We start from the raw sequence: 11516 nt of genomic DNA on the forward strand, positions 1-11516 counted from the left end.
GCTCAAAAGAAAAAAAGGAAACATACTGAATTGTAAATATTTGATTTCGTTTCGTAACGTATGTACGAGTATCTTGTGTGAGCTCAACTTAAGTCTCGTCTTTGGCATATCAATCACTCCCAGCTGCAGTTGAGTTATCCAATCAGTAATCAGTAATCAGTCAATCAGTCGATCAACGCTAACCGATTAGATACATCCACATATTATACTATGACACACATGCTATACACATCCACGAACACGTCTTAGGAGCTGAAAGCGCCTTTCATTTGGTTTTCGTATTACTTTCGTATGCTTGAACTATGCTCTACTCAACTCTACGCTCTACTCAACTCAACTCTAGTCTAGCCTACTTTAACCCAAAAGCGAAATGCATTAAACGAAAAAGAAAATGAAATTGAAAAAGATAAAGAAAAAGATCAAGAAAACTTAGCACGATACTCTAGTGAATGGAAACCCAGAAGAAGAAAATTATGAAGAAGCAAACATATCGTTGTAAAGCAAGAACTAAGTTATGAACCACGTATAACTCAAAAAGAAAAGTCTAACTAACGAATGCATAATTATTTTCGAATATAACACTAACACGCCACAACAAACATTTGACTTCTCCAGTTCAATTCAAACCAATACAATCTTTTCAAGTTTTCCATTAAATTTAATTGCAAACCTAACGAAAAACAAAAAATTTTAAACACATACGTAACAAAATATATATAATAATGAAAAACATTTTGATTGTACGGACTATGATGAAACAATATACATTTACCATATGCTAAATACGAGTAAATCAAAACATAAACCAACAAAGGAAAAAAATAAATGAATCTTTCAAAATCTTCTCAATGCTTCAAAACAAACAAAAAGAAAGCAAATTTCTATTAAGGACAAAGACTGCAAATAGAGATTTAAAAAAGTACACTTAAAAACCAAAAACAAAAGCAAATTATTTTAATTAATTGATTTTTAACTCTAATTTGGCCTTGATTCAACTTACCAGGAAATAAGTTTAGGTTTAGTTAGAAGTTCAAGACACAAGAAACTAAAACAAACTAAAACAAAACAAAACACAACACTACCGAACCGGACAGGACCGGACAGAACTGAATCGAATCGAACTTTCAATTTGGAAAACCCCACCCGACCCGAGAAATAGTGCATCAGCATTAGCATGACCTTAACTAATAACAGTAACACAGAACCAAAGAACATGAACCAGTCCTTAACAAGCAAATCAAAGCAGATGATAATGATAATATATAATGCAATTCGAGAACGAAAACTAATAACAGGCGCAATAATCCCCATAGAACAAAGTCTAGTATTACGCCCAATAAGATATTGCAAGAGAAAACTAAAACCGAAACTCACACACAAATTAAACCGAAAGAAACAAAAGAACGCAAAATGAAAACAAAACAAAAATGGAAATGTTGTTAAGATTAAAAATGAAATGTTTTATAATCGTTATTCAATAAAAATAAAAAATAAATAAATTTCCAAGAAATCATTAACCCAATAAACGCAAGCAATGGCACAACTCGAGTTCATTCGAACAATTCTAGCTGTAATCTCCCACCACCCCAAGCCCTAGCTAAGAACCCCAACCGATTGCCCCGAAATCCCCATTTTAGTCAACTCTAGACTAGCTGGTAGTACTTGCTTTGTGTTCATATCCTTAACTGATTATTTTGGGTAGACCTATTCGCAGGGGATGGCATTAGATCTAGTTAGTATAGCTACCGTTACCCCTACAGTTATCGTAATTATAAGCTTTGGCTCTAGTTCCCTAGCTCTAAGTCCAGCCCCTGTCCCGAAGGGGGCTTGGCACCTCCCCCCTTTTCGAACACTCGAACGCAGACAGACAGCCCCCACACACAAAAAACCCAGTCATCAGCCATTGTACCCATAGTAAATATATATACTCGTATACAGAATGCCATGCCAGTAGCACATTCCATTGCAGACATTTCCTAGCGTAGTTTAGCTCTGTTGCCCACCTACCCTCACTCCCCCAAAGAAAAGACACACCCACACACATCTCCGTGAGCACACACTCTGTAGCAGATTCGCGACAAACCGAGTGAAAGCATAAGAAAAAAGATACATTTAAAGAATATCCATGCCACTTACTGAAAATCTTGGAAAGTTGAAGTCCAAACAGGTTAAACCCGGCCCGGCAGTCGCGGCGATGCTAAACCAACGAACGGTGAGTTTGAAATCCCTCGAAACCCCTCCCAAAGCCCCCGGTTATACCGACTCCTTAACAATGCCCTATAATATGTATATGAATCTCTCTTGCTCCCCAAGAAAACGTCAAGTCTCAGTCGGTTTTTCCCCGTCTATCTATATCTCTTTGGTTCCGACTTAACTATTCGTATTCGTTCTCTTTTTATTTTTATGTATGCCTCCGCCTCCGTTTTGATTTTGCCTATGCCCTCGGATCTACGCTATATGATATATATACTATATATGTACGCCTCTCAACTTACGTATTGACCTTAATAATGATAATCGAACATGGAATATTTTGTAAACTTTTGCTTACGTTCTCCCCCTGCGCCGAATGTAAGCCGTAAGAATCGCTTCAGCGCTCAGCCGCCTGCACCTGCTCAGCCGACGCTCCTGCGCTATCCTGCTATATCGTTACCGTTACCGTTACCGTTATGCTATATCATTACCGCTATCGCAACCAGCAATGCCAGCAGCAGCAGCAGCAGTAGCAACAGCAGTGGCAGTGGCAGCAGCAGTGACTGCAGCAACTGCAGCATCTGCCGCAGCAACGACATCAGCGTCTAGAACAACAACGAACAACTAGGAAGATCTAACAGCTCTCAAAATGCTGAGGCTGGCGGCTCCTGCTTCTGCTCCTAAGTCCCGTTTCCCTGTGCTTCCCGATTCCGGTGCATGTGCAATCAGTTGCTGTATCCAATCGAGATCGAATAAATCGAACATCGATGTTGAGATCGCGACAGTACCAGAATCAGATCGCGTCAAGCGCAATCTGCCAGCAAATTCAAATCCAAGCAAAGCAAATCAAAGCAAACAGAAAGCAAAAAGCAAAGCAATCCCAAATCAAAAGCAAAGAAAAACAAACGCAGTACCCAATATCCCCCAAAAAATACCAAACACAAGGGCGCACGCTTAGCACATTTGCATAAATACAACTTACTTGCTACCAATATCTCCACAGCCAACACACCCAAACACACAGAAACGAACACACACCCACAAAACACAAACACAGAATCACACAGGAATGCAATCACACCAACTAAGGAGTTGAATCGAAACTTTTTTGGCTTTTCTACTCACTTTGAACACGTTTTTTCTCTCGCTTTGATTTTGATTTCGTTCCTTGACTCGAGTACTCGAATGAGCATTATATCAGCAACTACTCTTTGCCTAATTACGATCGCTTACCTATACCTAATCTCTATATTACGAACACATTTATAAGAACACGCCCGAAAAAGAAGAACAGACCGCTGCACGGCAACCTTCTTGTGAGAGCAGGCAAGTTGCCGAGCAGCCTTGTCCACTCAACCCCTGAATTCGCCACCTTCCATTCTCCATGATCATCCTAAAATCAAACAAAAAATGAAGATTTCAATGCACACACACACAGTCATGACAAACACACAGAAAATCTAAAGAAAAATGAACCGAATCATCACCCAAAGTACAATCAGATCAAAACCCAAAGTACAGTCAGTTCAAAACACACAGTCAGACAGTCTACACTGACGATCCCAAACCGAGGAGAGCTCCGAGCAAGCTCCGAACGGCGACGAAGATGAAGAATAAGAAGAGAAGAACGAGTAACTGTGATCCCCGAAGACGAAGAAGAAGCGGCCGAAAAAGACGAAGACAGCCGAGGATCAGTCGCTTGTGCTATGTGTCTCCCTCCAACCTCCGCGCCCACCGCTGTGTCGGTGTGTGTGTGTGCCGAAGCAGTCGGCGGATGGCTCTCTCTGCTATTCTACACCGTTAACGATAACCGATCGCCGATCCCTAACCGGATCGGCGAGGATCGGCTCGATTTGCTTTGGTTTTTCCACACATCTCTATCTATGTATATTCATTTTATGTCAAGTTTAACAGCGACGACGCCAAACGCCGGCACATTTTGTTTATTCCATTTGGCAATAAGTACGCTTCGGTTTTTCGTTAGCCAAACCAGCCCCGCTATCCACCCATCATCTATATGTATAAGTATACCACGATAATTTCGTCTTCTTGTTTTTTGAACTTTGGTTTTGGTTTTGATTTTGAATTTGACTTGAGTTTGTAGTTACCCATCCTCAGTTGGTCCCTGTAACCGATTTTGGTTGCCGCCAACGAGTTGCTTTCGATGTTTGCATACAAATACTTATACGAATACCAATAACAATAACAATACCACTACCTATACTTATACCGATACCTAGTTGAGCTTTTAGTTTTGACTTTTGCTTCCCCCCTGAGTTCAGTTACCGCTTATCCCCACCCGCCTCCCCACCCACGGATACTTACTCGAACGCCTCCAGCCATCCATTAAAATAACTCGTATCGCTTCGTTTTTGTGAACCATATGTATCTGTTGTGACACGTTATTCTCTTTTGCGTTCTTAACCAGTTATTAACACTTTAGTTGGACCCGGAGCTACTAGCTTCCGGGTCCCCGAATCTAAGCCGCTATCCTAGAATAGTATATCGAATATATCAAAACTTATAACTTATTTCTATTTGTTTGTTTTTTTACCACCTGATTTACATACTGCGTTCTTCTTCTACGTTCTTCTTCATACCAATACCAAATCAAACCAAAAAACAACCAACAAAACACACCAAATTCAATTGACTTTGAAACGAATTTGCATATTTAAACACGGATCGGATCGGATCATATCGACTCGAATCGATTTAAATATACAAACCAATTCGAACTCGAACACACCCAACGACAACGACCCATTGACAAACATGAATCGAATCCACAAATATTGCCATTAAACAAACGAATGCATTCAACAAAAATGCATCCAGGCCCGTCGGCTTCTGGGGCAAAATTGTCGGCTCTTTGTGCGTGATCGCTGGTGTGCTGACAATCGCACTGCCGGTACCGGTTATCGTCAGTAATTTCAATTACTTCTATCACCGCGAAACGGATCAGGAGGAGATGCAGAGCCAAAATTTCAACCACGTTACAAGTTGTTCATATTTACCTGGTGCACTAGGTACATACTACTACTACTAGCGGTTAAGAAAATCCCCAAAAAAATTCAAACTGAAAAAAAATATATCCCCCAATCCCTGAATCCCGCCCAATCTAAGCAACCCAATGACTGCTCCGTTTTCTAATCGTTGTATCTGATCCACGACCCCGGATTGTAGGTCAACATTTGAAGAAATCCTCACTCTCCGAGTCGTCGTCGGACATCATGGATTTGGATGATGGCATTGATGCAACTACGCCAGGTCTGACTGATCACACGGGCCGCCACATGGTGCCGTTTCTCAGGACGCAGCAGTCATTCGAGAAGCAGCAGCTCCAGCTTCAGCTGCAGCTGCAGCAGCAGCAATCGCAGTCGCCCCACGGCCAGCAGATAACGCAGCAGGCGCAGCAGCAGCTGGGCCAGAACGGCCTACGAAGCACAAATAGTTTACAGTTAAGGCATAATAATGCGATGGCCGTCAGTATTGAGACCGACGTCTGACTACTAGGTGAGTATTGGTGTCCGTGAGTATAAACAAGGCCCCACGTTGGGCGCCAAAAACTTATCCTAATGCAGCATTCCCACATAGGTCCCACGCTGGGTGCCAAGTATATTTCAGACATTTATAAATTTTATTAATACCTAGTATTAATCTTGCTTTAAAAATATAACAAATACAAATGCATATTAAAAAAATCCGATTAGAAATTGAAATGTAGTCGTATTATGATAAAGTCATTCAACATAATTATTTTAAATTACTTGACTGTGTTTTTTAGACCCTTATTATATTTCTGTAAGATCTTTTCAAGTCATAGCACTTAATAATAAGTAATTTCCTAAAGCATTTAGCACACGCTTGCTTACATAGTTAAACTACTATATAATATATAACAACTGTATTCCAAGGCAACATTTATACCTTTTGGTCACTCTCTTTATCGTTCTCCTTTGACTTTATTTTACAGTCAAACAAATGGAAAATGGACGAAATTTGCGCAGTGAAATGCTACGTTGGATGCCAGAAACGTCATCAAAAGCAGTCTAATTTAGAATTTTATTAATAAATACAATTAAATTATAATTATAATAATTAGTAAGCAACGTAGTTGTAAATTAAACAGCAAATGTACACAGACACAACACACACGAACACAATGCCAGTTCACTCAGCTTGAATTAGAGTATTTGTAGACACCAAAAAAAAGTCAAATATGGACTGGCTTTCTATAGGGGTTTTCCTTGTTTCTCCTTTCATTTTCCTTCTGGTAATCTCCACACCGAAGACACACACACACACGCCCACATACACTCGAAGAAAAAAAACTCTACTTGATACCTATGTTCAAATTTAGCAATTAACAACTAACAATCGTTAATAACAACAAAACATAAAAAACCAAAAACAAAAACGACAAAAAAAACAAACAAAACCAAAATCTAATTATCTTAGTAGACTAATCTAATTGGAGTTTCTTCCTTTCTTTAGAAGCTAGCAAAACAAAAACAAAGGACAACAACAACCAGACAAAAACAAACAACATACAATATCTGCTAATTTTATTTTCATCTTTAAATTATGCTCTATTAATTAAATATTAGTCAGAATATTAGTAAAACAAACTAAACCAAAAAAAAACAAAACAAAAACAGCAACAAGAAGCCGAAACGGAAACGGAACCGGAAGAAGCTAAAGCAAACTAAAGCAAGACAAGAAGAAGAAGAAGAATATGGATCGACGGTCCGTCGTCGATAAAGCAGTGCTCCGGAATGCTGTCTGATAATACATTCTGATAAACGGTTGTTTTTATGATCAAAACTCAAACAAATTTGGGCAAATCAATTTTCGAAATTTACCTCTTATCAATGTTTAATGAAACGTTTTGGTTTCCTAAAGCAGTTAAACAAACTCGTTTTTCATTGTACAACCCTGTCCGATTGTTGATCACTACCTACTTACTCTGAAATGCATCTAGCCCGAGCACTGTTTTTATATTTCGTTTACACAACAGACACAGCCATACACATAGACACATGAGACACTCATGATAATGCTAAAACATCAAAACTGCCGTTAAGTTTAAAGAATGAATAATACAAAGATTATATATAAATAAATATATATTAAATATATACATACATTTACATATATAATTAAATATACATAAACTAAACTGCTATTTTGTAAATAAGTAAGTCAGAGCTGAAGCTGAACAAATAGACATAGACATAAAATAAATATTAAACGACAAAAAAAACCAAGAAAAAACCAACCAAAACCCAAAATCATAGCTAACTAAAGGGAATACAAAAACGAACCTAAAACCAAAAATAAGGAAAGCTGCTAACGATACAAAAACAATAATTAAACTTAGCAAATACAGACAACCGAAAACAGCCACGAAAAAAAAAACAAAACAGAAAATGCCACAAGAAAAAAACTAGAGAAACCCCAAAGGTACCGCGCTGATCTTTCCATTTAGGAACCAAGAAACCAAAGATATGAAACCAATTGCAAATTTTATATGAGACCTATAGAAGAATCCTGGCTCATCCAGTACTAGCTATGATCTCTTATAGAGACCCTTGTGATGCACACGTGCATGGACCTGCTTTCGTTTAATTTAGAGCTGTTTCTTATAGTTTTAGTTTAGTTTAGTTTAGTTTGTCTTCCTTCAGCAGAGAGACAGTTAAAGCAGCTTCGATATTCAGGCCTAGACTTGAGAGATATGTATAAATCCTATATATTTCTCGGATCTGTTGACAGTAAGTGTCTTTCTTTTGTCTCCACTCGCCCGCACAAAAACACAGATACCGATACAGATACAGAAGCTTTATGATCTAATAGCTCACACCAACATATTCATGAGTTGTAACTTGATTCGCTGTCTTCCTGATTTTTGTGATTTGAAAAAAAAAACCGAAATCTTCTTCGAAATTTGAAAACGCGCAATCTAGCGACTTCAACTTTTGTCAATTTCCTAGAAAACGACAAGAAGATAAAATAAAATAAAAAAATAAGAAAACAGATAGGAAAATCGTTAGAAGATTAAAACCAAACTATCAATTTCAATTTGCATGCGCATTCGATATATCAATTCTATACAACATAAGATACAGATACGTACGAACTGCTTCCACTGCTTCGCTGTGCAGTGCATGGTGCCGAATGTTAGCGTGCAAATCGATCGATCGAAGTCATATCTAAATTTCTCTATACCTAGAATCCTACCTACAAAGCTTCGCTTCTACTGCTCTTGCTAACCAAAACGAAAACGAAGTGCGAAGGTCGAAACAGAGGGGGAAGAAATTACTTTGGACCACAGAAGAAACATCTCACAGAACAAAAATCTATGAAGTGAGGGGTACGACAGATGGGGAATGGGAATACAAGAATACCAGAATACCAGAATACCAGAACACAGAATACCAAGCCGAGAACTAAGCTAGCGCAGGCATATATACACACACACATATAAGATATTTATATATATTCGGATATATATATGAGTACGTTTTTTTGTTAGATATGCGACTGATAAAAGTTTTTATTGATTTGCTGCTTGTTGTAATTAAGAAGAATTTAAACCAATATTTATACCGAAGCAATCTGTAAATATGTAAAAAAGAAAAAGAAAAAACCGAAAAAAACGGAAAACCAAGCAAAAAAAGAGAGCGGGAGGAAAATAACGTTAAATAAATCGAATCAATTTACAGCTTTGAAAACCGTCCACACGCACACAGCAAACGAAAGCGAAGAGGAGAGCGATAGCGATAGCGAACGAGAAAGAGCAGGAGAGGGCGACGCCGAACAGAGTGGGAGGCGGAGGAGAGCGGCGCAGCAGCAGAGGGACAGAGAGGGAGAATCGACTAGAGCCGGAAGACATTCTTACGTATACTTGATTTGGCCTTAAGGACACACGCCTGCTTGCACACACACTCACTCAGCCACCCACACACTCCGATCGGCCGTATGCATGTGTCCGCATATGTAGCATACTTTTTTGTACGAGCCGCGCACTCACGTCAAGTCCCGGCCCATCCATTAGCCTTTTGTATTAGCGGACTCGCGGATCTATGGGTCTAGGGATTTCTGGATTATTGGATCATTGAATCATTGGATCCTCGGAGCCAGGTCCGAGTCCAGTTCGGTTTTGGTTCGTTCGATTCGTTGAGAAGTTGAGAAGTTCTCGGTCGGCCAATCGATTAGGTAAAACCAATGAGCAATAACAAAAGATACCACAAGATTGCATATGAAATACTCTTAATATTAACTACGGTAATTACACAATAATCTCTATATAGACATACAAATAATAATACAATTAAAAACATATCGTCTTCAAGTCATGCAAACGGAAAACCAAATTCAAAATATTTTTTTTTTATAAGCGTAATTTACAAACTAATATTAAACCGAGAAATCGCTAGGAAAATGAAGCTTACTATTAAAAACCAACAAAAAAAGAAAGGAAGGCAGAGAGACCGCAGCGTAGCAAGGATAGAAAGCGTTAGAGAGAGGGCATTAGGAGGAGAGGAACCAACTTGGCCAGACTACAACCGAAAGTGATATAAACCAAAAACAAGAGTCGCAAAAAACCAAAAAAAGCAAACAAAACCTATTAACGAAGTAAAGACAACTTGCCAAATAATTAAGGGTATTAGAGAGCGGAAGCAGGAGTGAGCCGGAAGTGCAGTGGAGAGGGAACTATGTTAAGTTGTAGCGGAGGTAATGCCTAGGATCAAGTACAGTCTGCAGAGTCCAGCTACTTTCCAGCCAAGTCTAGCTTGCCCCTTCCAGTAGAGCCCCTCCCCAGTAGAGCCCGCCCAGGTCCGGGAATCGCAGATTCTTTCGTTGCTCGTTTCAGGATCGATGAGGGGGACAGAGAAGCCGGAGGAGAAGCGAATAAAATGAATAAAAACAAAGACTGGAATAAACAAATAAAGATCACAAACAATATATATACACACAGCCGCGGGACTACCACGCCTGTATGTCACCAGTGTTCGCTGGCCAGGGGTTGATCGCTCAGATCAATCAGCTGGGCCAACATAAACACATATGGGCGTGCTAGTTCCAGACCATCACTCAGTTCCAATCAATCCAATCCAATTCAATTCAAATCAAATGAAATCAGTCTTCATTCTCGATTTCGATTCGATTCCATTCCGAGTCTTCATTTCGATTCGATAAAGTGCAACTACCAGAACAAATATATTTAGCTCAAGCATGCGAAATACAAGAATAATGATAAATGCAAGTAAATTATGATAACTATGCCTAGATAATGCCACACACCCCACACAGAGAGCAACGTATTAGGCCCAGATCAAGTAGGAGGCAGGACGGGTAGGTTGGAGGATTGAGGATTGAAAGGCAGTAGGGTAGATCCGGTTGAGCTGGGAAAGAGTTAGCATTACGAATGCGGTAGTCACTCCATGTAAATTATGCGTACAACAATAATACAAACAAATAGCAAGAACAACAGAGGTGGGCATATGGAAAAACTACTTATGAATTAATGCTAAACAAATTTACATATTAAACGTATACATAAATAACACCTAAGTAAATAAAGATTATGACAGATAAAACGCCGCAGCAATTATAAAATATATATATATATATGTATATAGTATATATATACATGTATATATATGTTGTTAAGATTCTAAATGAAATGTTTTATAAATAGTTAAACCAAAAACCAAAGAGAAGAAAATGATTATTATACATTAAATACGAGAGAAGCGAAACCAAAAGCAGATAATGATAAACACACACACACAGCTAGGAGGCAAACAGAGGCAAACAAAACAGAACAACAAACAAGAACACACAAGGAGAAACAACACCAAACTACAATAAGCAACAAACAACAAACAAAGAACAAAGAACAAACAAACAAACAAACAAGGCGAGCAAGCACAAAATCTTGAATTTGACTTTCGATCAATTTAAAGCCAGGGATTAAAATCCAGAACACAAGCCAAGGTGTCGAAGCCCGAAATCAATTTTTACAATCATTGTAAATTTAAACAAACAGATTGGCTCTCAAATCAAAGCAGCTTACAAAACGAACAATTAAAGTGAATAATAACGTATAGAAAACGAGAACCACACACATGCTCAACACACATACATACACACACCCACACAGACAGAGGCAGACACACGTTACTTTATGAACATAAAACAAATTAAATGGAAAGTATATAAAATAAATTATGCTAAAAGGAAAATTCAAAAGCCCGCCTTTCAATGCAGTTTTGAATTTCGATTTGAGTGTGAGTAAGTAAGCAGTGCGTGCCTAT

The 11516-nt window shown here is 38.7% G+C and overlaps 1 protein-coding gene across 1 annotated transcript in view; it reads left to right on the plus strand.

Moving 5' to 3' along the window:
* The window catches only part of LOC108023289 (potassium voltage-gated channel protein Shaker), a 120925-nt gene extending 109474 nt beyond the window's left edge, over positions 1–11451 (plus strand). The window contains exons 10-12 of the mRNA XM_044093167.2: positions 5032–5222; positions 5380–5709; positions 6170–11451. Coding sequence (XP_043949102.1) covers positions 5032–5222; positions 5380–5702 — 514 coding nt within the window. The 3' untranslated portion in view covers positions 5703–5709; positions 6170–11451. The remainder of the gene's footprint in view (positions 1–5031; positions 5223–5379; positions 5710–6169) is intronic.
* The last annotated feature ends 65 nt before the right edge of the window (positions 11452–11516 follow it).

The sequence above is a fragment of the Drosophila biarmipes genome, chromosome X (assembly GCF_025231255.1).
Source record: "Drosophila biarmipes strain raj3 chromosome X, RU_DBia_V1.1, whole genome shotgun sequence".
Classification (NCBI taxonomy): Eukaryota; Metazoa; Arthropoda; class Insecta; order Diptera; family Drosophilidae; genus Drosophila; species Drosophila biarmipes.